General features: G+C 44.9%; 1 protein-coding gene across 1 annotated transcript in view; it reads right to left on the bottom strand.

The window, feature by feature from the left end:
* Positions 1-3,688: 3,688 nt before the first annotated feature.
* Positions 3,689-27,851, bottom strand: part of RIMKLA (ribosomal modification protein rimK like family member A) — a gene marked incomplete at both ends in the record, with an annotated part of 36,581 nt that continues 12,418 nt past the window's right edge. The window contains 4 exons of the mRNA XM_080690612.1: positions 3,689-4,146; positions 6,466-6,669; positions 15,101-15,187; positions 20,482-20,712. Coding sequence (XP_080546738.1) covers positions 3,689-4,146; positions 6,466-6,669; positions 15,101-15,187; positions 20,482-20,712 — 980 coding nt within the window. The remainder of the gene's footprint in view (positions 4,147-6,465; positions 6,670-15,100; positions 15,188-20,481; positions 20,713-27,851) is intronic.

Below are 27,851 nucleotides of genomic sequence, written 5' to 3'. Positions count from 1 at the left end.
AGATCTTTCCCCGTCTCTTATTTTTGCCCTATCCCAACTGTCACAGCATTTCGTGGCTGGTAGTACTGAGTCTGCAATTTTTACAGTAATGGCTTATGACCCACTTACATTGCTTCTCACTAAAGATCTAACCCCCCAAATCCACACTCTGTCTATCCCATACCCAATTAGACAGATAGCATGAATACATTTTTCCCAAGTGAAGAAGTGTGTGTGTGTGTGTGTGTGTGTGTGTGTGTGTGTGTGTATTCTGAGTGACTGGGCTACTGGCATTCAAGTTTTGACCAGTTTCCAGATGCTATTACCAGATGATCGGAAGGCCGTACACAGACGCAGAATTTATGTTACATGAGGAAGACTTTATAGTTGGTAGACAGGAGTCAAGGTTCCAAGTTCTTTGTGATACATCCAGAAGGCTCTCTGAATACCCAAGAACCGTCCTCCTTTCAGGTCACCAGTTTGGGAAGGGAGGCCTCTAAGAGGCTGCATTCCTTCAGGGTCTCTACTACTGTTTAGTTTGCTAATTCCAAGAACTCGTGGCCTCCTCCTTTGTTAACAGGCAGTCTCCCTGAGACTTGTAAAACCACCTCCCACTTAACAACCAGTCTCACTTATTAACTCACTCCAACCTTAACATGTCCCCAAGAGTATGTATAAACAGAATAGGCCTTATCCCTCTCTAAAGAACAGAAAAAGGGAGGCTCATGTGACTGCCTGAGGGGAGAGCCAGAACCAGGCTCCGTTCTGTTCTTTCCCAGAGGTTGTAGGTAGCTGTGACAAGTGCGGGCAGGCCACCTGGGCGAGGCTCGGAGTCCACGGTCAGCCATGGTCTGGGAAATTCCTAGAGCGGATCTAGGGTCCAGCTGTGAGCCAGCTTTCTGTTTCTTCTGTTTCTTCACAGGGTTAGTGTGTGGCACCGACAGCAACAAGGTCAGATGTCACTACCAGCTGGAGAACAGACCTCCTCTGGCAGAGGAATCTGGAAACACTCCAGTCCCTCAGCTCAGGAGGGGGTCCCACGAGCATCCTTTTAGATAAAGTAGGGAGGGATGAGGTTTAGACCAAACAGTAGTAATAAATAAATGCAGCTTCTGGGAGGTCAACGCTTGGTTCACATGTCCGCACAGAAAGCATCTGGCCAGTTCCAGCAAGAACAATCCTGTAGCTGTCCTTCTAAAGCCACCCTGAGTGGTAACGATAAGGTACACGTCTTAACTATGTAAGGGTGAAGTGCTATCATTTTTTCAATTGTACAAGGCAGGTGACTTGGCTTATTGTTCAGAGGCATGCACCCTATGTTGGACTGCATCGTGTGACATTTCCGTGACATGGCATCAGACACTTTTCAATTGCACAACTGTTACTTGGTGAGTTCTGATTTTAACTATAATAGTTTAAGAGCCAATTTCTATTTAAATGTGTTGTGAAAGAAGCGAAAGAATTGGACTTGATACACATTTTATATGTACAGCAGAATAAGTACAGGAATTATGCACCCAAACGGGCGATTGTTGCCTTCAAAGTAGTTACCCTGGGAACATGGTTATTCCAGGGAGGGCTTCCTTACTCAAAACATTTCTAGAACCCTCTTTGGAAACTGTCACTTGTAAGCTTCCTTGGTGTTGATAAATCTTTGTCCTTCAAGAGTAGATGTATTTTTTGAGGATTAATTTTTTTTCAAATAGCCAAAGAGCATTAGAAAATAAGTCTGAAAACAGGGCATGGTTGTTCACACCTGTAATCTCAGTGCTTGGGAGGCTGAGAGAGGACGGTCGCAGGTTCGGGACAGCCTCAGCAACTTTTCGAGACCTCATGAACTTGGGGAGACCCTTTTCAAAAGAAAAAATAAAGCCAGGTGTGGTGGTGCACGCTTGTAATCCCAACATTTGGGAGGCTGAGACAGGAGGATCATGGTTCGTGGACAGCCTCAGCTACTTAGTGAGGCCCTTTGCAACTCAGTGAGACCCGGTTTCAAAATAAAGAATAAAAAATAGGGCTGGGGGTATAGCTTGGAGGTAGAATGCCCCAGGGTTCCATCCCCAGTACTAAAAAAAAAAAAAAAAAAGAAAAAGAAAAGAAAGAAAAGAAATAGAAAAAGAAAAAGAAAAAGGGTTGGGGGTATAGCTCAGAGGTAGGTTCAGTCCCCAAGAAAGAAAGAAATGGGGGGGGGGGGAGAGATATCCATAAATAAAAATAAACCGGGTAATGAAGCTTGACACTACCTTGGCAAGTGGCAGGGGCAGGGAAGAAATCAAAACAAAAACAAAACAAAACAATAACAAATCTGACTCTAAAGTTGTGAGGTCTATTTCCTTTTATGGCTTCAAAGAGAGCCCCAAAGAGGAATTCTAAGTGTTCTGGCACATGCAACATCATAGCTCCAGAGTACTGTCTCCCAAGGAAATAACTCCAGTGATGGTAACACTTCAGTGCATCTGTTCTGGTGTATTTGGTCATTGCTCATTTTCAGTCCTGCTTCATATAAGCAGAAATGGAAAACTCCATCTCTATGATTTCTCCTAAAGGAAGGATCTCATCTACTGCTCAAAGAACTAAAATGAAAAGCACTTGGTGTTACATCTACATTAGCACCCCCCAAAAAAAAAGATGTGCAATGAGTAATTCTTGATACCTGAGTCTCCCCAGTTTGGAAAAGTGGGTAAGGACAGGTTTCTGGAGCCTAGATAAGAGCAGAAGGCCCAGGGGATTGGAGTGTGTCTTCAACGGCTCTATCTACCCTACATGTTCACAACAGCAACTCATATACCTTCTACAACTAAGCAGTGTATAAAGTGGAGAATGATTATCTTCCAGTAACTTTCTATGGTGAAAGCCCACTGGCTTCAGGACATCAAGCAAACGGTCCATTGAAAAGAAAGTCCATGGTGTTAGGTTCTTGTTCACGCTTAAGAAACAAGTGTGGCCGCTAGCTCATTGAAGTGCATGTCCAGCTGGGGCCGAAGGCAGCAAAGGTGCAGGAAGCTGCGGGAGCTGGCGCTAGTGGAAGCAGGGTGCATAACTTTGGAGTGGCAAGGCAATTTGTAGAGAGCCCCGGTTACAAAGCAGGACATAGCCAACCAGCGAGGTCAAGGAACGCTCCAATTCACTTTCTGCCAAGTGCATCATTGAGAATGCAAACGGGGAAGCTCCCTAAAACACCAGATCCTGAGTGTCAGAGAAATACGGTTAATACGGTGGCTGAGGCTGAGCAGAGACCGGTCCTCCGATGGTATCTGACCCATGCCTTCTTCAAGCATCACACACGCGCTTCCTCCCTGTCTGCGCGTGCCTTCAATTCACGGCTGTACAGTGTTTCCAAGAGACATTCTAAGTCCATGTTCTCTACAGCTGATGGACGCAGCAGCTTAGAGTCAGTGCTTGAAAGTCCACTATGAAATCCGAGTGCTCACAGCAGACGCTGGTCTCCAGTCCATCAGTCGGGATGTTGTTTTGGGTGAGCGTTTTTCTCTTAGTCTTTGTAAAAACCACGAAGCTAGGCCATTTGCTTAAATCGTCGTTAGAAAGAACGCTGAGTGCCCAGATGGAATTTCTAGTGTCTGTGCAAATGAATTCACATTAGTCCAGATTTTATTCACTTGAAACTACTAGGGAAGCAGTAGGATTTGGTTTAAATGCTGCCAAAAAACCAGGAACTCACTTAAGCCTTAATTCTGAAGCAATCCCGCTGTTAATGCTGGAGCCAGGCTCGGGCAGCATGGGGGGCAGGTCCCCCCACTGTGTTTGCTGAGGAATCCCGGACCTCCCCCAACTCGGGCTCGCTCTCACTAGAGGTAGACCCGTTGTTGATGGTGTAGACGCTCTCGGCAACTCCCTGAGCTGAAGCACAGCCATCTGGCTCTTTCTTCTCCCTGGGACCCGGCAGTCCTGGGAGGACAGCCATCTGCCCAGCCTGCCTGTTTGGCAGCAGGGACATGGTATAGTCTGCGATGATCCCACCCACATCTAAGTTGCACGCCTGGTCGAAGGCTTGGAAGCCAACGTTGGCGTTCGCCTCACACACCATAAAGGAGCCGTCGTTCATGATGAGAAGATCAATGCCACAGAAGTCCATGCCCAGGATGTTAGACACCTGAATCGCCAGCTGCTTGCCTTGTTCCGTCAGTGGGCACATGACACCCACACCACCTGCGGGGAAAGCACAGTGATGTAAAGGTGCAATGAATACCGACAGATGAGAGCAATGGCCCTTCAAGGAAGGGAAGGAGCCAGGCGTGGTGGCGCACACTTGGAATCCCAGCATTTGGGAGGCTGAGACAGGAGGATCCTGGTTCACGGACAGCCTCAGCTACTTAGTGAGACCCTTTGCAACTCAGTGAGACCCTGTTTCAAAATAATGAATAAACAAATAGGGCTAGGGGTGATATTCGGAGAATAGAATGCTCCTGGGTTCCATCTCCAGTATTGCCAAAAAAAAAAAAAGGAATAAAAAATAGGGCTGGGGGTGTAACTCAGAGGTAGAATGCCCCTGGGTTCCATTCTGAAGAAGGAAGGAAGGAAGGAAGGAAAAAAAGGAAGGAAGAAAGACAGAAAGAAAGAAAGAAAAGAAAAGAAGGAAGGGACAAGAATAAAAGAAAAGAAAAAAAAAGGAAAAGGAAAAAAAAAAGGAAGGGAAGGGACCACTGGCTGGGACAGCCAGACAGGTACCAGCACACGTCACACATCACAAAAGGTCCATATGGAAATCAGAATACCTTCAGAAAAACAATATGGTCATCTTTTCTTATCTAGAGTCTTAAAAATGCAGCTATCCTTTTACTCAGCCATTCCACCACCAAGGAAACAGTTTTATGCATGGAAAAATATTTTATGCACAAAGAGGCTGATGGCACTATTATTGAAACTACTGGGAAATTACAGTGCATGGTACATAGGGGGTATTCAGCAAATATTTATTGACTGAATAAAATTATAATCTAAACCAGGCATGATGGTACATGCTTGTAATCCCAGTACTTGGGAGGCTGAGATAGAAAGATTACAAATCCGAGAGCCGGGCGTGGTGGCGCACACTTGTAATCCCCGCGCTTGGGAGGCAGAGACAGGAGGATCACGCAGGTTCAAAGCCAGCCGCGCGTGCTGGCTTAGGAGACCCTGTTTCCAAAAAAAAAAAAAAAGTAAAAAATACATCTGGGAGTGTAGCCTGGAGGTAGAAGGGCTTCCAGGAACCCCAGTACCACCAAAAAAAAAAAAAAAAAAAAAGATTGCAAATTCAAGAATAGCTTCGGAAAGTATTGAGACTCTCATCCATCTAGTGAGACTCTGTTTCAAAATAAAAATAAAATAAAGCCAAGTGGGATGGCACACACTTGTAATCCCAGTACTAGGGAGGCTGAGACAGGAGGATTGAAGGTTCGTAGACAGCTTCAGCTACTTAGTGAGGTCCTCTGCAACTTAGGGAGACCCTGTTTCAAAATAAAGAATAATTTTTAAAAATAGGGCTGGGGTGTAGCATGGAGGTAGAATAACCCTAGGCTCCATCCCCAGTACTGAAAATAAAATAAAAATAAAAATAAAATAGGGCTGGGGGCATAGCTTGGAGGTAGAATGCCCCTGGGTTCAATCCCCAGTGTCACACTGGGAGTAATATAATCTAAATATAATATAATAATCTAAAAATATAATCTAAATATCCCACAATAGTAGAAAACAGCGTATTTTACAACTATTAATAATAATGCTCGTGGAGAGTTTGTAATTTCACAGGAAAAGGCTTAGAAGGATTAAAATGGCACAATATGACCATACTATACTATACTGAAAAAGCAATTAGAAAGAATGACAACAAACTGTTAATCACGATTGTCTCTGAGTGGTAGGATAATGAGTTTGCTGTATTTTCTTTTTCTTCTTTCTTTCTTTCTTTCTTTCTTTTTTTTTTTTTTGGTGGTACTGGGGTTCCTGGAAGCCCTTCTACCTCCGGGCTACACTCCCAGACCTATTTTTACATTTTTATTTGGAAACAGGGTCTCCTGAGCCAGCGCGCGCGGCTGGCTTCGAACCCGCGCCATGACATCAGGCCCAGCTGACGCTTGGTATTCCTGGCCTGAGCTGCTGCAACAGATTCCAAACTCATCTCCCTGCCTCCTGTCTTACACCTTTAATTCATCCTTTACCCCTTTGGGAGTTTTTCTCAAATGCTTATCTTTCATGGAAATCCTTTGTTTAACCCTGACGGCCAAGTCCTAATACTTACAGTATGGGGATCGAACTTCAGTGTCTTGATGCCCCCGCCCTGGCCTGTCACAGCACTCACAGTCTTACACCCTCTCCTGGAAGAGGCTCACTTCTCCTCTTCTCTGTGAGATCCTGGCTCCCAGCAGAGGGTCTGACGAGGTGATAGGGACTGATATGCACTTACTCGGCATATCGAGTAGGTCCAAAAGCCCAGTGAAGTATCCTGGGCCCTCCCGCGACCGACAGCCCCTTGTTGCACTGGGGTCTTACCGAGAGAGCAATTGCTCTGCATCCGTCCATCCGTGGAGCAGCGGAGCATGGAGCCGATCACCTGGCCCCCCACCACAACCACCCGGATGTCCTTCCCGTGTGACTCCTCCACGTACTTCTGGAACAGGTAGGGCACGTCATGGCGGACCAGATGGCAGATGTCTGAGAGGTGATGCTTGTCTCTTGCCAAAAAAACAGCTTTTCCTTTAAGAGGACAAAGACATTGTCAACGTGATGTACATTATGACGTGAGACTGTAATGCACCAATAAGAGCACACACAAAAAAGAAAAGAAAGACGAAGAGCCAGAGAAGTGGTTAGAGAAGACTCGGTCTCCTGTCCCTGCCATCGGCCTCCCTATCTCAAAAAAGCACCAGCTCTCTCTGAACTTGCTCATTCTGTCCCCTTCAATTTCTCTGAGGAGATGCTCACTTCTTATCAAATGGCCAATGGACTTTATTTCCCTCAGGTGCGTGTGCTTGTGTGTTACTAGGGATTGAACCCAGGGGCATTTTACCTCTGACCTTCACCCCAAGCCTATTTTATTTTTTATTTTGAAAGATGGTCTCATTAAGTAGCTGAGGCTAGCCTCAAGTCTGTGATCCTCCTGTCTCAGCCTCCCAAGGACTGGGATTACAGGTGTGTGCCAGTATGCCTGGCTTCCTCAGATTTTAATACTATTGACTATCTTACCCCCGACTGCCACTCTTCTTTTTTCAAAATGAGATAATAACATATTTCAGAAACACAGAGAAGGGGCTAAAATAATATACTAAGGTTCTAATCAGTTGGTTCCAAAAAATGGTTAATCTGGCATTTCCCATCACCCGGAGGGTGCTGATGAGGCAGGGTCCAGGGCCAACTCACTTCCTTTTCATTCCCTAACTCTCACACTGAGTTGTTCGCAGGGCAGATGTCCATCAGTGTTTACAGAGCATAACTGAACATACTTTATAGAAATCCCAAGTGTGGGTGGGGGGAGATCCGGAAAAGATAAATACAGCAGAGCACATTAAAAGAAGTCAGTCGGGCGTGGTGACGCATGCTGGTAATCCCAGCATTCGGGAGTCTGAGACTGGAGGATTGTGGTTCGCAGACAGCCTCAGCTACTTAGCGAGGCCCTCCGCAACTCAGTAAGACCCTGTCTCAAAAAATAAAGAATAAAAAATAGGGCAGGGGGTATAGCTCGGAGGTTGAATGCCCCTGGGTTCCATCCCCAGCCCTGAAAAAAAAAAAAAAGAAAAGAAAAAGAAAAAGAAAAAAGAAAGAAGTCTATGCAAACTACTGTGGGAACTGAAAGGAGGGAGCACTGGTGGATATTCTCCTCTTCCTCCTCCTCTTCCTCCTTCTTCTCCTTCTTCTTTTTTTTTTTTTTTTTTTTTTGTGGTACTGGGGTGGAACCCAGGGGCTTTTCTACCTTCGGGCTGTACTCCCAGACCTATTTTATACTTTATTTGGAAACAGGGCCTCACTTAGTTGCTGAGAGCCTCACTAAGTAGCTGAGGCTGGCTTCGAACCTGTGCGATCCTCCTGCCTTAGCCTCCCAAGCGCTGGGATTACAAGCGTGCACCACCACGCCCGGCTCCTCCTTCCTTTTGAGCAGAGGAAATTTCTTATATTAGCTATATGAATTTAATCATGAAAAGAATGAACCATATTTCTATTACTTTCTGGCAAAGCATTCCTTCTGAATTCTAAATTCTTTATTTTCTGCTTGAGTCGCTTATGCCTTTATAATTATTCAGCATTTGCTTTATATTTGCATATAAGTTGACAGATCTGAGCAGGGGTTCCTAGTAGGTTTGCTCTGCAGATCTGATATGCGTATGCCCAGTCTGAGCATTCTTTTTAGCAAAAATTGAACAAAGAGATGGTTTCCCCAAGTTTCACATCACTGTCACAAAAGTAGTGGAAATCCTCTAAAGTCTTCACAAAAGGCCGACAGGCTCAGGCCTTAGTGGCATGTAAGACTGATCAGTAACTTCCCAAGCATGGCATGACCAGTAATTATAACTGGATCACAGATGCTGAACAGAACTAGTGGGTTGGAAGCCAATGCGCAAACATCCAAGCGGCAGGTGACAGGTGTGTGGTTCAGTGGGCAGGCAGTGTCAGCTGGGGCAGGGCGCACGAGCAGGCACAGGAGGAACAGGAGAGGCCGCAGCGAGTGGGGACAAGGTAGCCCTGACTTGCTCCAAGTATTAGTGAACACAGGTGAGCAGTGAGACACCTGGCACCAGGAGGTCTGGCATCTGGCAACAGATGCTGGGATCACGTTAGAGGCACTGGAGTGCTCTAGGCTTTTCAGCAGAGGTAGGGGTTAGGGATTGGTTCCTGGCACAGAGGCCTTAATATGGGCCTTACTTGGTAATTAATGAAGGAACAGAAATTTTAAGGCAAGGAGAGAGAGAGAGAGAGAGAGAGAGAGAGAGAGAGAGAGAGAGAGAGAGAGAGAGAGAGAGAGAGAGAATGAATTAGTCGCTCATCTACCATGGGCTAAGCACCCTTTCTTTTATCAATTCATTTACACTTCATGCCATCAAGACAAGGATAGTTATTTCTGCTTTTTTGATGACGAAATAAAGGGTCCATAAGATTAGTCACTTTTTAGCAGTGGTGGTGCACACTTGTAATCCCTGCATTTGGTAAGCTGAGACAGGAGGATCTGCCTGCAACTCAGTGAGACCCTGTTTCAAAATAAAGAATAAAAAACAGGGCTGAGGGTGTAGCTCGAAGGTAGAATGCCCCTGGGTTCCATCCCCAGTACCACACACACACACACACACACACACACACACACACTTAGTCACTTTTTCATGGACACAGCCTATGCATTCACTGTCTTCTTTAAATCTGTTTCCATATACAGTTGGCTCTCTGTATCTGTGGACTCTTTATATGAATATTCAACCAGCCAAACACCAAAATTATTCAGAAAAAAACTGCATCTGTACTGAACATCTACAGAAAATTTTCCTTGTCACGATTCCTAAACAGTACAGTGTAACGATTATTTATATAATATTTACATTGCATTAAGTGTTATAAGTAACTTAAAGATGACTTAATGGAGGATGTGAGTACATTCCTTGCAAACATTCTGCCACTTTACATAAGGGACTTGATCATCCATGAACTTTAGTGACCTTGGGTGATGCTGGAACTGATCCTCTGAGATCCCAAAAGACATCTATAATAGGGTCTAACCTAACTGCTAAAACTGTTTACTCCTTATCAATTATCCCTACTAAGGTATTATTTGTTACACTAGCAACAAAACCTGAAAATAAAATTAAGAACACAATTTCATTTATGATAGCATCAAAAAGATTAATATACTTAGGAATAAATTCAAAGAAAGAAGTACAAGATTTATACAATGACAACTATAAAAGTTTGTTGAAAGAAATTAAAGATCTAAACAAATGGAAAAAACCCAGGCATGGTGGCACACACTTATAATCCCAGCATTTGGAAAGCTAAGACAGAAGAAGGATCGAGGTTCGCGGACAGCCTCTGCTACTTAGTGAGGCCCTTTGCAACTCAGTGAGAACCTGTTTCAAAATCTAGAATAAAAAATAGGGCTGGAGGTGTCACTCAGAGGTAGAATGCCCCTGGGTCCCATCCCCAGAACCGCAAAAAAGCAAACAATCAAACAAACAAAACTTACTACAAAGACATAGCACTCAAGAGAATGTGGCCTAGCATCAAGATAAATCTATAAATCAGTGGAGTGGGATTGAGAACTTGGATTTTTTTTTTTTTTTTTTTTTGCAGGTCTGGGGATGGAACCCAGAAGCATTTGATCTCCGGGCTACACCCCCTGCCCTATTTTTTATTCTTTATTTTGAAACAGGGTCTCACTAAGTTGTAGAGGGCCTCACTAAGTAGCTGAGGCTGTCCGCGAACCGCGATGGTCCGGTCTCAGCCTCCCGAATGCTGGGATTACAAGCGTGCGCCACCACGCCCGGCTCAACTTGGATTTTTTTTTAAAGAAAATGTCCAGAAAAAAAAAAAGAAAAGAAAATGTCTGAGCATGGTGGCGCAAGCTTGTAATCCTAGCATTAAGGAGGTAGAGACCCACCTTAGCTACTTAGCGAAGTCATTCGCAGCAACTCAGTGAGACCCTGTTTCAAAAAACATAAAGACTAGCTGGGCGTGATGGCTCATGCCTGTAATCCCAGCATTCGGGAGGCTGAGACCGGAGACTGGAGGATCACCGTTGTTGACTCACGGCCTCAGCTACTTAATGAGGCCCTCCACAACTTAGTGAGACCCTGTTTCAAAATAAAGAATAAGAAATAGGGCAGGGGATGTAGCTTGGAGGTCAAATGTCCCTGGGTTTCATCCCTAGACCTGCAAATAATAATAATAAAAAAACTAAAAAACAGGACTAGGGGTGTAGCTTGGAGGTCAAATGCCCACTGGTTCCATCCCCAGTACAAACAAAAAAATGTTTAGCCAGTTACGGTGATACACACCTGTAATACCAGCACTTGGGAGGCCAAGACAGGAAAATAACAGGTTCAAAGATAGCCTTGGAAAGTCATGAGACTCTCAGCAATCTAGCAAGACCTTGTTTCAAATATATAGGCTAGGGGTGTGCCTTGGGAGTAGGATGGCCCTGGGTTCAATCTCTAGAACCACAATAAAAGAAAAAAAAAAAAAAAGAAGAAAAGAAAAAGTTCAAGAGGTCAGATATAAACCTTTGCACATATAGTCAATCAATTTTTTCCTTAGTGCTAAAGATTAAAACCAGGGCCTCTAAGCCGGGCGTGGTGGCGCATGCTTGTAATCTCAGCATTCGGGAGGCCAAGACCAGAGGATCGCAGTTCACGGACAGCCTCAGCTACTTAGTGAGGCCCTGCAACTCAGTGAGACCTGGTTTAAAAAAAAAAAAAAAAAAAAAAACTAGGGCAGGGGGTGTAGCTTGGAGGTCGAATGCCCCTGGGTTCCATCCCCAGACCCAAAAAAAAGAATAAAGAAAAAAAAAGAATAAATTAGCTGGGCGTGGTGGCGCACATTCGTAATCTCTGCGCTTGGGAGGCGGAGACAGGGGATGGCACAAGTTCGAAGTCAGCCTCGCTGGCTTAAGAGACCCTGTTTCCAAATTTAAAAAAATATAAAATAGGTCTGGGAGTGTAGCCCGGAGGTAGAAGGGTTCCATCCCCAGTACCACCAAAAAACATACTAGGTGCTCTACCATTGATCTGCATCCCCAGCCAAGTCAAATAATTGTTGACAAGGGTTCCAAGACCATTCAATGGAGAAAAAAGTCTCCTCAGCAAATGGTACTGGGAAAACTGGATATCCACATGCAAAAGAATGAAGTTAGACCCAGGCCTCACACCATATATAAAAATGAACTTGTCGGGCATGGTGGTGCATGCTTGTAATCACTGCATTTGGGAGGCTGAGACAGGAGGATCATGGTTCATGGCCAACCTCAGCTACTACTTAGTGAGGCCCTTTACAATTCAGTGAGACCCTGTTTCAAAATAAAGAATAAAAAATAGGACTGGGGGTGTAGCCTGGAGGTAGAATGCCCTCGGGTTCCATCCCTAGTACTGAAAAAAAAAAAAGTTAAAATTATATATATAATAAGAGTGTAGCATCCATATTATTTAAAGAACCCTTAAAACAACAACTTTTTAAAAAGCCAGTAAAAATAGGCAAATGATTTTTTAATTTTATTTATTTTATTTTACAGTACTGGGGATAGAACCCAGGGGCATTCTACCTCTGAGCGACACCCCCAGCCCTATTTTTATTCTTTTTTTAGGTGGTACTGGGGTTTCTGGAAGCCCTTCTATATCCGGGCTACACTCCCAGACCTATTTTTTTATTTTTGGAAACAGGGTCTCTTAAGCCAGTGCGGCTGGCTTCGAACCTGCGCGATCCTCCTGTCTCCGCCTCCCAAGCGCAGGGATTACAAGCGTGCGCCGCCACGCCCGGCTTTATTCTTTATTTTTGAAACAGGGTATCACTGAGTTGCAAAGGGCCTCACTAAGTAGCTGAGGCTGGCTTTGAACCTGCGCAATCCTCCTGTTTCAGCCTCCCAAATTCTGGGATTACAAGCATGAGCCACCACGCCCGGCTGGGCAAATAATTTTAATAACTATTTTCTGGTCCCGTCTCCTGGCAGACTGGGCCCTCCCTCCTGGGCACACCTGCTCAGGGCCGCCGCTCTGCACGGCCGCTCCCTCTGCCTGCACATGGAGCTCCTTGAGAGCGGCGGTTCTGTCTAGAGGTTTGTCTGTCAGTCCCTGTGTCACAGCTATTATCATTACTGTGCAGATCTGTCAGTGGCTGACTCCTCGCTCCACAGGCCCTGAGCGTGTGCCGCACCATCTGGGCTTCATCATGAGGCACCTGCTCACGTACTGCAGGAGGACGCGTCTCTCCTGCTCATGTCCCTGACTATTACATGCTGAGCACTGTAGTTGGCCTGACAGAGACAGATGCTCAGGACCCCATCCCTGCCTCTGGGCACCTCACAGTCTAATAAAGGCAATAGACACTTGAACCTAAAACTGTCATATAATATAGTGCTGTGTTAGAAACATTTACCAAGTGCTACAGAGACAAAGACAGACATTAATTTTGTCTATGAGAGCTGGGCATGGTGATACATGCTTGTAATGCCAGGACTTGGGAGGGGAGACAGGAGAGTCGCAGGTTCGAGGGCTGCCTCAGCAAGGAGTGAGTTTTTGTGGTACTGGGGGTGGAACTCAGGGGCTTTTCTACCTTCGGGCTATACTCCCAGCCCTATTTTAAACATTTATTTATTTATTTATTTATTTATTTATATTTTGGTGATACTTGGGGTGGAACCCAGGGGCTTTCAACCTTCAGGTTATACTCCCAGACCTATTTTATATTTTATTTGTAAACAGGGTCTCACTAGGTTGCTGGGAGCCTCACTAAAAAGCTGAGGCTGGCTTCAAACCTGTGCTATCCTCCTGTCTCAACCTCCCAAGCGCTGGGATTATAAGCGTGCACCACCACGCCCAGCATAAGGAGTAAAATTTTTATCAACTTTGCGAGGCCCTGTTTCAATATAAAAATAAAAATAGTGCTTGGGATATAGCTTGAGGTAGATTGCCCTTAGGTTCAATCCATAGGATACCCCCCGTGTCTGTCTGTCTGTCTGTCTGTCTCTCTCTCTCTCTCTCTCTCTCTGTCTCTGTCTCTCTCTCTGACATACACAGACACACACACACACACACACACACACACACACACACACATAAATAAAATTTTCTTTGAGAGGGAGGGAGTCTGGGATGTTGCTTATGAAAAAATGCCATTGGGAGCTGGCCTTAAAAAGGATGGGCAAGCCAAGTGTGGTGGCGCACACTTGTAATCCCTGTGCTTGGGAGGCTGAGGCAGGAGTATAGCTCAGGTTCAAAGCCAACCTCAGCTTTGTAGTGAGGCTCTCAGCAACTTAGCAAGACCCTGTTTCCAAATAAAGTAGAAAATAGGTCTGGGACTGTAGCCTGAAGGTAGAAGACTCCCGAGTCCCACCACCAGTAACACACACACACACACACACACACACACACACACACACACACACACAAGGATGGGTAAGCTGGGCGTGGCGGTGCACGCTTGTAATCTCAGCATTTGGGAAGCTGAGATGGGAGGATTGCAGTTCCTGGACGGCCTCAGCTACTTAGTGAGGCCCTTTGCAACTCAGTGAGAACCTGTTTCAAAATAAAGAATAATAATAATAAAAACAGTAGGGCTAGAGGTGTAGTTTGGAGGTAGAATGCCCCTGGATTCCATCCCCAGTACAGAAAAAAAAAAAAAGAAAGAAAGAAAAACAACAACAACAACAACAAGAAGGGCAAACTAGACATGTGATGCACGCTTTGTAATCTCAGCATTGGGGAGGCTGAGACAGGAGGCTTGCAGTTCACAGCCAGCCTCAGTACTTAGTGAGGCCCCTTTGCAACTCGGTGAGATCCTGTTTCCAAAAAAAAAAAAAAAAAAGAATAAAATATAAGGCTGGAGGTGTGGCTTAGAGCTAGAATGCCTTGGGGTTTCATCCCCATTACCCCCAAAGAAAAGAGAGAAAGAGAGAGAGAGAGAGAGAGAGAGAGAGAGAGAGAGAGAGAGAGAGAGAGAGAGAGAGAGTTGGTTGGTTGGATGGGCAGAAGCTCGCCAGCTGGACAGAAGAAGATGGCACTCCCAGCACAGCGAGGAGGAGGGGTTATGGAGAGGAAGGCGCGCAGTCTACGTGGTGCGTGGCAGGCAGTCAGGGTAGATTGTGGAGGGTTCATGTGGCCAGAGAAGGCTTTGAAGGAAGGTTGAGGCCGTCTGCACGGGGCCTTAGGTGAGGTTTTGGACTTTGTCTAGCAAGGAACCCAGGGCCAGGGATGGTTATTCAGCAAGAAAATGAAAGAACGGATCTATATTTCAGACAAATTACTCCAAATAAAAAACAGAGGACGTGCTGGCAGTGGAGTTAAGAAACCACCAGTCAAGGCAGGAGTCTAAGGAGAGGTGAGAAGGGTCTAACAGAAGCACAGAGGGGCCTGAGCGAAAGGAACAGAGACGGCCGCACTGCGAGCCCCTCAAGCAGAGCCCGTGGACTGAGTGTCCAGCGACCCCAGAGGAAGGCACTCACCCTGGTGGCCTCGTGTGCTTTTCACCACGACCGGGTAACCCAGGGGCTCAGCTTCATCAATCATTTTTGAAAAGTCCTCATGCCCACCTGTTAAGAAAAGGTAAGAATCAGAGAAGGTAAGGCTGATGGTCAGGCAGCAGTCAGCTGGGCGCTGCCCTCTCGGGGGAAATTCTCACCAGGCCTAGGTCCCTCTGATGAAAGCGATTCAAACCCACTGAGTTCAACAGATGTTCATTATGCACCTGTCATGTAAAAGGTGAGGTAAGGAAGCCAACATTTATCAAGCACCTCTAGGTGGTAACAGCTGCCCATGCTCCAGTTCCCGACATCCTCATGACATCGACAGTCGGTGGCTTTCTCTTCACAATGGCTGTGGAAGACAGAATTCCAGGATGGCCCCCAAGGTCTCCGCTTGAATCGAAGAATACTCTTTATTTTTTTTTCAGTATTGGAGGTGGAACCCAGGGACATTGTACCTCCCAGCTATACTCCCAGCCCTATTTTTTAGTCTATTTATTTATTTATTTATTTATTTATTTATTTTGGTGGTAATGGGGGTAGAACCCAGAGGCTTTCTACCTCCGGGCTATACTCCCAGACCTTTTTTTATATATATTTTATTTGGAAACAGGGTCTCACTAAGTTGCTGAGAGCCTCACTAAGTAGCTGAGGCTGGCTTCGAACCCATGCGATCCTCCTGTCTCAGCCTCCCAAGCGCGGGGATTACAAGTGTGCGCCACCACGCCCGGCCTAGTCTTTTTATTTTATTTTATTTATTTATTTATTTATTTTTTGGCGGTGGTACTGGGGTTCCTGGAAGCCCTTCTACCTCCGGGCCCCACTCCCAGACCTATTTTTTATTTTTGGAAACAGGGTCTCCTAAGCCAGCGCGGCTGGCTGGCTTCGAACCTGCGTGATCCTCCTGTCTCTGCCTCCCAAGCGCGGGGATTACAAGCATGTGCCATCATGCTTGGCTAGTCTTTTTATTTTTGAAACCAGGTTTCACTGGGTTGCGAAGGGTCTTGCTAAGTAGCTGAGGCTATCTGCCAACCGTGATCCTCTCCGGTCTCTGCGTCCTGAATGCTGGGATTACAAGCGTGCGCCACCACGCCTGGCCTTAGAACCCCCTTCCTTTTCTTTTCTTTTCTTTTCTTTCTTTCTTTTCTTTTCTTTTGGTGGTACTGTGGGTGGAACTTAGGGGCTTTCTACCTCCAGGCTATATTCCCAGACCTATTTTATATTTTTATTTGGAAACAGGGACTCACTAAGTTGCTGAGAGCTTCACTAAGTACCTGAGGCTGGCTTTGAACCTGTGTGATCCTCTGTCTCATTCTCCCAAGCACAGAGATTAAAAGCGTGCGCCACCACGCCTGGCTAGAATCCCCTTTCTTGAAGGCAGGAGAGACCAGTGAATATGATGGGACATTACTGTTGTGATTTCATTAATAATCCACTGATTTTGAGTTCATCAAAAAGGAGACAATCCCTTATAGGCCTGACCTATTCAGGTAAACCCATTAAAAAAAAAAGGTAAAGCCAGGTGTGGTGGTACCCACTGCCTATAATCCCAGTCCTTGAGAAAGAGGATCACCGGTTCCAAGCCAGCCTAAGCAACTTAGCATGGCCCTCAGCAACTTAGCAAGACTCTGTTTCCAAATTAAAAAAAAAAAAAAAATCAAATATATCTGAGGATGTAGCTCAAAGGTAGAATGGCCCTGGATTCAATCCTTGGTGTTTACATTTGTGTGTGTGTGTGTGGTAATGGAGGTAGAACCCAGAGGCTTTCTACCTCCAGGCTATACTTCCAGACCTATTTTTATATTATTTATTTGGAAACAGGGTCTCACGAAGTTTCTGAGAGCCTCACAGGTAGCTGAGGCTGGCTTCGAACCTGTGCAATACTCCTGTCTCAGCCTCCCAAGCGCTGGGATTACAAGCATGAGCCACCACGCCTAGCTTCAATCCTTGGTATTTAAAAAAAATGGAAAAAAAAGTGAAGCTTCAGAGATTTTTTTTTGCTGGCCTTGAAGGAGCAAACCATCATGCCATGGAGTGGGCCATGTGGCCACTTTCAAGCATTAATAAGACCCATCTTGTTTACAAAAGTACTAATGTCTTTTTTTTTTTTTTAATGAGGAGGCAGTGTAGGGAAACAGGGGGAATCTTTCTGAAGAAAATGTTTTATAAGATGGGAACTCCTACAAGGTGTGGTGGCACATGCATGCAATCCCAGTACTTGGGTGGCTGAAGAGGATTGCAGGTTTGCAGCCAGCCTCAGCAATTTATCAAGGCTCTCAGCAACTTTGTGAGATCTTGTTTCAAAATAAAATAGAGCTGGGGGGGGGGTGAAGCTCAGAATTAAAATGCCCCAGGGTGGCCAGCGAGGCCAGAATCGGGGCCTCCCATGAGGCAAGGCCACTGCTTGAGCCAGCAGGGTCTGGATCAGTCCACCGGGTAGCCAGGCCACTACTGGGGCCATCAAGGGTGGGATCGGTACTTGCAACGCGGCATGCACGGAGAAATATCACAGAAAATAAAAACCAGATGCTCCCCTAATCAGCAAAAACTAGGAGGAAAAGGGCAACAGGAAGAGGTCGAGCTATAGAAAGGGCCCTATAGTGAAGCAATTAAGGTGACCAGTCAGAGGGTATGGAATAGGGGAGGATGGAGCCTCTTTAAAACACAGGAGGTACATAAACAAATGTATCAAAGTTAATCACCAAACAAGCATGGGATTGAGGGAGGGGAAGGGAATGGGCTGGGGGCTGGATGAGGGCTAATTGGATGATGTGTGCTTGTATATCCTCTCAAGTCTTGTATCCCAATGTGATATATGATTACAATGCACCAATAAAAATAAGTTTAAAAAAGAAACTTTTAAAAGACTACAAAAAATTAAAATAAATTAATCCAATCTCAGAATAAAAATAATCAATGTGTCAAAAAATGCCCCAGGGTTCAATGCTCAGCAACACACACACACACACACACACACACACACACACACACACACCTCCTAACCCTCTAACACCCCACTGATAAACTTATTTTCTTTCTAGCCATCCACTTCCCCTTCCCTAGCCATGTGCCGAGAGAGGGCTCTTCTTCCTCTTCCACATCCTCCCCTTGTGCTTTGGATACTTTTCCCCGTCACCTCCTCGGGGAGGTGTTCCCTTTCTGTTTGTACCTTCAACCTCTTGGTTCTAATTTCATCAACATTTTGAACATTCTCAGTTCTCTCCCATCGAAGCACATGTCTCTGTTCCTTGGACCTGCGCCAGCCCTCACCTGTCGACTCTGCAGTCCTACCACCGAGCTACTTGAAGGAGTGGGAGAAGCCCATGGCTTCCAGTGCCTCGCCTCCCCTTCAGCTCCTCATCCCTGACCATCCAGCTTAATTCCCCATTGCTAAACTGAAGGTGTAGTAACCCTGTTGCTGAAACCAACACACCTATCTCAGCGCTTACTGGTCCTTTAGAAATCACACAGCACTTCTTAGCCCGGCGTGGTGGCGCACGCTTGTAATCCCCGCGCTTGGGAGGCTGAGACAGGAGGACCGTGCAGGTTCAAAGCCAGCCTCAGCTACTTAGTGAGGCTCTCAGCAACTTAGTGAGAAGTTGTTTCCAAGTAAAATATAAAATAGGTCTGGGATGCCGGGCATGGTGGCGCATGCTTGTAATCCCCGCGCTTGGGAGGCTGAGACAGGAGGATCACACGGGTTCGAAACCAGCCTCAGCTACTTAGTGAGGCTCTCAGCAACTTAGTGAGACCCTGTTTCCAAGTAAAATATAAAATAGGTCTGGGAGTATGGTTGGCCTGGAGGTAGAAAAGCCCCTGGGTTCCACCCCCAGTACAGAAAGAAAGAAAGAAAGAAAGAAAGAAAGAAAGAAAAGGAGAAATCAGGCAGCACTTCTGATTCTACCATCCCTCTTGGAATCCTCTTGGTGTCTGTGACCTCTCTTTCTTTTCTCACCTTCCAAGTTGCTCCTACTTTGTTTTATTTATAGGTTACTCTTTTTTTTTTTTTACTCACTCTCTAAAGGATTCCCTCTTTTTAATTTTATTTTTATTGTGCTCAAATATACAAAACACAAAAATGTATTGCGTTAGCTCCTTTAAGCTTATAGTTTGACCTCTATTCTTTTAATTCTATATATTCTCACGCAGTCTATGACTTCACTTGACATAACAAAGGTTTCCAAATCCCTTCCTAGTCTACACTTCTTCCAGGAGCTCCAGATCTGTTTATCCAGGACCTACTGGATATTTTTTACTTGCACACAGCATAGACCTCTCAAACAGAAATGTCTCAACTGAAATCCTCTCTCCCTCATAACTGCCTATCACCTAACCACCAATGTGCTTTTCCCTTCCCATGTGTCTAATCTCTGAACTTTTGTGTTCATATTTGGCTGCCAAAACCAGAAACTAGTTACCCTTGATTTCTCTCCGTACACCTCATATCCATCCAGTCATCATGTCCAATTATTTCTATCTCCTTCATAATGCCTGAATCTGTTCACTTATTTTCATTTTTATGATGAGTTTAGACCACCACTGTTCACATGGATTATGTAAAAATCCTACCGCTACGTGTTCTGTCTCGTCTCTGCTCTGTCCAATCTCTCCTCCACAGAAGAGCCACAGTGATCTTCTGCACTGTGACTCTGATCAGGCCACCTCCCTCACAGTTCTCTGGCAACTTCATGTTAGTCCTGGACGAACCCTGTCTTGTTCAAATGCTTAAGATGGCACTTCTTATCTTTCAAATCTTACATCTCAACTCTGCCTTTCTTAATGTCCTACAAACTACTCTCAATATGACCAAGAGGCCATGCTCTCTCTCACCTCTAGGTCTCTCTTCATTCTGCTCCCTGTAGAAACATTCTTTGTTAGCAGAATAACGTTGGCTTCGTTGAATATGATCCCTTTTAGGAAGCATCCCTCAATGCCTTCTAAACTGCACTGGGAGCTCCCCTATGAGTGGATTCCTGTACCCAGGGACGCTAACTCACCAGGACACCGACAGCGCTGCATGGAACTTGCCTGTGTTCTTGTCTTCTGCCTCTGGAGGACTGGGGGTGGCCCAGGTGCAGGACTCTTGCTTAATGCCACAGCCTACAGCTTCACAGGCAGCCGGCTCACGGCGCGCACAGACACATATTTAGTGAGTGACTTGCACACAGAAAGAAGCTAAAGCATTTTGGACGGAGGGAATGGCCAGGATAGACTCAAGATGTCGATTCACTGAAAGTGAACAGACTTGGGCTGGAAAGCAATGAGAGCTGCTGGAAATAGCAATGAAGCTACTTCCTGGGGAGAGAAAGCACAGGAAGACGGGTTGGAAAGATCAGTTCCAACTGTATTTCAAGGCAACTCACCATAGGAGAAGGTGTCTGGCATGGGCACTCCATGTCCAGCTAGCTCTTGGAATGTCCAGAACTTGTTGATGCAGTTTAAGATGCTCTGTGGGCGGTTGACCAAACGGCAGCCCAGCTTCTCCAGGTGCCTCAGGACAGTGATGTCGCTGTCTGACTGCATGGAGGGCGTGGACACCCGCACAACCACCACGTCCGGGAAGGTAGTGAGGGGCTTCTGATTCAGCTGGAGGCCTGCAATCCAAGGACCAAAGTGAGCTCCATGCTTGCTGCGGGTCAGTCCACCCAAGGAGCTGTTTCCAAGACACTCGGTGAGACTGAACCGGCAAAGCAGAGCCTCAAAAATGGCCACCTGGGTGCCCTGGTGCATGCCACAAGAAAACTCTTTAGTCAATCCTATTCGCCAAACAAACCAATGTTCAGCACACGATAAAGAGGAAATACAAAGGAAATAAAGAGAAAGGCGGGGACGAGGGGAGCAGCACATCAAGAATATCCCAAGTTAGAAGAATCCATAAGAGGCATATGGTCCAGCACCTTCCTTCCATATAGTACTAGAAATGCTCAAAGCGTTTCTAGTCCTGCTTAGGAGGCTGGAGACTTACTGAAAAGGCAAAAGTGTAGCCCAGTCAGGAAGCCCTATGGCTCCTCTATGACTTAACCTTAAGGAAGTCTACTTGGCTGGAACATTATGTAACCATTTAAGTGACTTTTGTGGATATACTGTTATTTATCAAATAGAAACATCAATGTTAAGTGGAAAATAGGATACACAATTATAAATGATGCATTATGATCTCAGCTATGTAAACAGACACAGTTGGAAAAGGCTAGAAGGAAATATGTCAACATCTTAACAATATTGTGGGCAATAGGAATATAGGTAATTTCTTCTTTATATCTTATACTTATCTGTATTTCTCAGAATTCCTCCAAGTGCATATTACCTTTATAATAAAAATAAACCTAAAAATCAGTTTATTAATTCAATATGTAGCAAATATCAAATTCAATATTCAATGTTAAATAATATTCATCAAAAGATACAGCAACAGATTCAGATGAAAGACCTGAAGCTGTATTAAACTGGGTTAACTGGGAGTATTATCTTGATGTAAAGACTCAGAAGAACCTGAACACAGCCTTCAAGTTACTGAAGGACTTCTGTGCAGAAGAATTAAATGGCTGTGTGTGTGTGTGTGTGTGTGTGTGTGTGTGTGTGTGTGTGTGAATGAACCCAGGTGTATGCTACCTCCAAGCTACATACCCAGCCCTATACATATTTTTTTGAAACAGGGTCTTACTAGGTTGATAAGATTCTCACTACTTATTGAGGCTGTTCTCTAACCTGGTATCCTCCTGTCTCAGTCTCCCAAGTACTGGGATTGTAGGCATGCACCACTATGCCTGGCTCTTACTTTTCATTTTTGAAATAGGGTCTTGCTAAGTTGCTGAGGCTGGCCTTGAACCTGCAATCCTCCTGACTCAGCCTCCCAAGTGCTGGGATTACAGGCATGCACCACCACACCTGGCTATCTGGCTTATCTTTGATGACTCCAGGAGACAGAGCTAACTTTAAACGCATTATTTTGTCTTTATTCTCTGCTGAAACCAGTCCCTAGAACAGTATCTGATTCATGGGAGACACACAAAGTTTATTAAACTAAACAGAAACTACAAGGAGGTATGTTTGGGCTAACCAAAAAAAAAAAAAAAAAAAATGGAGGAAGAGGCTACTCTTCTCCTCTGGAATGGAATGAGCCAAGGCTCACTGGTCTCGGGGTGGTTCAGAGGGTACTCAAGGGCCAGAGGGGCCCCTGCAACCTGCTCAGTGCTCGTATTCCTGACACCCTACAGTCTGACCCCAGCACCAGGGGACAGAAGATGGTGACAGAATATGAGATGGATGGGCAAGGGAAGTGAGTTCAAGGCATTCCTTGGTCTGCCTTAATGAACATTAAAGGAGTTTCCAAATGTTTTTTTTTTTAAAAAAAAAAAAACCTTTATAACACACTTTACAGAACCACCTTATAGGCTTTGACTTAAAACATTTTCTATTTTGAAACTGATCCACAGGAAGACCATGTAATTCTGAGAAGACAAAAGTGCTAGTGAAGTTACAATTTCTCCATCCGGGATGAACAATTAACATCAGAGCTCTAAGCTGAAAAAGAAGAAGAAAATAAGGAGGAGGAGGAGGAGGAGGAGGAGGGGGAGGAGGAGGAGGAGGAGGAGGAGGAGGAGGGGGAGGGGGAGGAGGGGGAGGAGGAATGGTGGGGGAAATAAGTACTAAGCACAAAAGCAAAACAAAAACATCCACAAAACTACTATATGGATGTAACTTATGCACTTCTACGAGACGTTTCATTAATTTAAAAAGGCAGGGTGCAGGAGTGTAATTATTCAAATCAATTATTTTCAGTATGCCTGCTGATAGTGTGGGCCCCAGAAAGTGGGATCATCAGGGATGATTTATAAAGAGCATCCAGGGTGTCTTCACTTTGCCATCAGAAAAAAGTATCATTTATATATACTTTTACTGTTGTTGGAAAAATCCCTTTGCAATTTATGGCCCTTGGGGAAAACAACATGAAAGGGGGAGGGAGTGAAGCCTGTACATTACCCTCAAAATTTGTGGAAGAAAGAAAAGTACCCAAGCTGATGAAAATAGTTAGATAAATACAGAACATCCAGGACAGCAGTACACAGTGAGTTAATATGCACAAAAATGCTTTGAAAACCAGAAAATGCTATACAGATGCAAGGCGTGGGCATTATAATTACACAGACATTCTACCAAGCAAGGTGGGGCAATTTATGACATTTTTACCACCTAATGAGAAAAACGGTTTTGCAACAGCAACATGACCTGGAGAAGCAAGGAGCAGCAAAAGCGTCCAGCTTTCAAATCCCGACAGGAGGCCACAGAAAGACAGACAGACAGACAGACAGACTTCTACAAGGGAAGAAAAGAATCCAATCCACTTCAGAAAATACCACCACAAGTGCACAGAGACAGCTCAGCCTCAACAAGCAGATTCACACAGACCTAGGAAGTCTTACCAGGACTTCATCTCTCTTCTCCAAAGGTATATCTTTGGGCCTGGCTCATTCCAACTGTAGCCTTTAACAAATGAAGAATGGAATGGGTTAAAGTGGAGTTGGAAAGGTTCTAGTAAGCAGTTAGACAGACATGGGGTCTAACTCTGTGCTGCCATCCGGCCCTGTGCAGACCTGATGGGTTTAGGGTCCATCTAGTAACTTAATTCTGCTGATCCTCCATATCCATGCAACCAATCGTGTGTATGAAGTATTGGAGAAAATAAATTTGCATCTGTGCTGAGCATGTACTTTTTTTTCCCTTGTCACTATTCCATACTAAACAATACAGTATAATAACTATCTACAGGGCTGGGGTGTAGTTCAGTGGTAAACCACTTGCCTAGCAAGTACAAGGCCCTAGGTTCAATCCCCAGTCACAAACACACACACACACACACACACACACACACACACACACACACACACACCCCAGGACTACTCACACAGCATTTACATTGCATTGGGTATCATAAGTAATCTTAGATTTAAAGTATACAGGAAGGCTGGGCATGGTGACACCAGTACTAGTACATGTATTAATCCTAGTACTTGGGAGGCTGAGACAGGAGGGTCACAGGTTCACGGCCATCCTCAATAACTTAGATCTTCAGCAACTTAGTGAGACTCTATTTCCAAATAAAAAATAAAATAGGGCTAGGGGTATAGCTCAGAGGCAGAATGCCCCCCAGGTTTGATCCCAAGTACTACAAGAATGAATATATACATAGCATACAGGAGGATGTGCATGGACTGTATGAAAATACTACATTATTTTATACAAAGGCCTGTGGATCACTGAATTCTGCTCTGAGGAATGGAGTCCCGGAACAATCTCCTGAAGTTACTAGGGATGACTGCATTCCTTGCCCACTGGCACAGTTCTAACCTTTTATTTATTTATTTATTTATTTTGAGGTACTGGGGATGGAACCCAAGGGCATTCTACCTCCCAGCTACACCCCAGCCCTATTTTTTATTCTTTATTTTGAAACAGGGTCTCACTGAGTTGCGGAGGTCCCCGCTAAGTAGCTGAGGCTGGCCGCGCACTGCGACTCTCGGGTCTCAGCCTCCCAAATGCTGGGATTACAGCGTGCACCCCCACGCCCGGCTCAGCTCTAGTCTTGCTCTGGCATCTTCACTTGCACCTGGTCCGTCCCCTTGCCTTCTCCACCACGTTTCTAGAATGGGACTTTTTGTAGACCAGGGCTGCTTCCACGGGAGCAGAAGCAGCAGTAGCAGCAGCAGCAACACACATGGCTGAGAACAATCTGGGCTGAAGGCTGACCCTCGGTAAGCCTGTCTGTGAATGCTGAGACCTTCAAGCACTTAAGTGGTCTCCGCTGTCTCTCCCCATTACCGTCTCCTCTCAAGAAAGGACCTGACGCGCTTAATGCAGGATAGAGCTTACTTAACACATCACCTTTCCAAGGCCCTTGACATTCCCACTGCAATCTGCAGGCTTGGAGCCAAGGGGACATCCCTACAGTTTGCACGGCAGGAGGCGGCGGGCTCTGCCTGCTTGCAGTGAACGGATGAAAAGTCCTCAACAGTGAGCAGCTCCTGACCTCAGATATCAAGGAATTTCACGTGACTGGACATCACTGTGACATGCGGAGGTGGCAAAGGAACTAAGCTGCTTCCAGGATAGTTGGGGTCTCCAGACTTCTAGACTGGGCTTGAGATTTACTATGTTTACACTCAAACGACTTAAAAAAAAAAACTAGCCAGGCGTGGTGGCGCACACTTGTAATCCCCGCATCTGGGAGGCTGAGACTAGAGGATCGTGGTTCACCGACAACCTCAGCTACTTAGTGAGGAGCTCCGCAACTTAGCGAGACCCTGTTTTAAAATAAAGAATAAAAAATAGGGCAGGGGGGTGTAGCTCTGAGGTCAAATGCCTCTGAGTTCCATCCCAGACCCACAAAAAAACAAAAACTAAAACTAAAACGATGACTCTGTCTCCAAATAGGTAAAAAAGACTTTAACAGAAAGAAGCTCAAACCCCAAACTAGTTAGTACAAGGACCAAGAATAAAGCTAGTCTAAATTAACTTTTTGGAACCAAGACAATATTTTTCCATTTGACTTAAAAAAAAATAATCTATTTTCATAGGTAATTGTGTTCTGGTTTCTTTTAGAATACTCTACTGATATTGCAATTTTTGTTTTTGGTACCAGGAGGGGTTGAACCCATTCTACCTCTGAGCTACATCTCCCTGCCCTGGCCATTTTTATTTTTTATTTCGAAATAGTGTCTTTTAAGTTGCTGAAAGCCTTGCTACATTGCTAAGGCTATCCTCGAACCTGTGGTCCTCCTGTCTCCGCCTCCCAAGTACTGGGATTATAGGTGTACCACCACCACATCCAGCATATATAGAAACATTTCAATGTTTTAAAAACATGATAAGTGGGTGTGGCCACCCATGCCTGTAATCCCAGTACATGGGGAGGCTGAGACAGGAGGATTGCAGGTTTGAGGCCAGTGAGTGGTAACTTGGTGAGAATTCTGCTACAAAATAGTCTTGCGTGGTAGCACACCCTTGTACTTGGGAGGCTAAGACAGGAGGATCATGGATTCATGGACAGCCTCAGCTACTTGGTGAGGCTCTCACAACTAAGTGAGACCCTGTTTCAAAATAATAAATAAAAAAATGAAGCTGGGGGTGTAATTTAGATGTAGAATGCCCCTGGGTTTAATCCCTAGTACAAAAAAAAAAAAAAAGAAAAGAAAAGAAAATAGGATTGGGGGTGTAGCTCAGAGGTAGAAACCCCCTCGGTTCAATGCCAAGTTCTGCAAAATACATACATACATATATACATACATACATACATACATACATACATACATAGGGCTGAGAGTGCATTTTAGAGGCAGAATGCCCCAGGATCAATCTCTAGTAACACACACACACACACAACTAGAGTAACTTTTTGTAAAATTTGAGTCTTTTTATAGCCTACACATCATGATAAATAGAATAAATTAAATTCTACAAAACTAGACTTTTGCTGTTGTATGTGCAATAGCAAAAAAATGTATTTAATGAAGAGGAATAGCTTTAGCTTGAAATAAGCAAATCATTTTTTGAAAGTAGTGCTCTAAAACTAAATAGCCATTCTTAATCATTCATACCAATAGAGGGAAGTAGAAGCCTGGCTAATAAAAGGTGCTGCGATTCAGATTTGAATTAATCTAGCATTTTTTATTGAGCATCTGTAGTATTTGCAGTTCTTTGCCAAGAAATTTCACATATATTATCTCATTTAAAGGCATCTTACTATATGGATCATTGGAAGAGATTTGACTTTAAATGTCTTGGCACTGACACAGAACTGATATACAGGGGTCACCGCCTCCCCCAGACATCACTTGTGTGTGTGCATACATGGACATCTTTGGCATCACAAAAGAAGGCTTCCACACGGATGCTGCCACAGACTTCACGTAGGAAGCGAGTAGCAGAGCGCTGCAGTGTGGGAGTGGAGAGGCCCTCACTTACCTACTGATTTTTTCCTTCAATCTCCAGTCCTAAATCTGTTACAGAGGTATAACCCAGGACTTATACCTCTGAGCTAGCCCACCCCCCTAGCCATATTTTTATTTTGAAACAAGTTATCACTAAGCAGCTGAGGCTGGCCTTGAACCTAAGATCCTCCCACTCAACCTCCCCAGTACTAGGATTACAGGCGTGAGTGCGCCACCTCGCCCAGCTATTTACCCACTATTAGGACCTTTATATTAAGCACAATCATATAACTGTGATTGTTCGTGAAGCTCTAAAAGGTGTCAGAAAGATCACCTAGATAAACACGGTGGCCCACGTAGCACCACGGATTTTCTTGCTCTGCCCTGAGGAAACTGTGTCATCCAAACATGGCCTGGCCCAGGCTACTCTCCAGCTGGCCCCTCATTTCCTTCTGCTCTGCTTCCAAAGTGATTTTTATTCCCGAGTAGGTACTGTCCCACTGCTCCTTTGCTTTTAAAGCAAATGCCCAAAGAAATCTCACCTCCGCCTCACCAAAACCCCGTTGTTTATGTGGCCGCTTTCTCCCCCACCAACTACTCTTTTGAGGTTATTTAATTCAATTCAGCCTTTATTGAACTGTTGGTGTGAGTCAGACACGCTATGGAGAAGGAATACAAAGATGAACCAGGTGTTCTGTCTACCAGCAGTGAATAGTCTCCACTCAGAAAAAAATAGCTTATCCATTCATCTAGTCACTCAACACTTTTTTTGTTTTATGTGTTTGTTCAGCAAATATTTACTTACT

Source organism: Muscardinus avellanarius, assembly GCF_963383645.1.
Source record: "Muscardinus avellanarius genome assembly, chromosome: 3".
NCBI classification, from domain to species: Eukaryota; Metazoa; Chordata; class Mammalia; order Rodentia; family Gliridae; genus Muscardinus; species Muscardinus avellanarius.
This window is presented reverse-complemented; position numbering and strand designations above follow the sequence as displayed.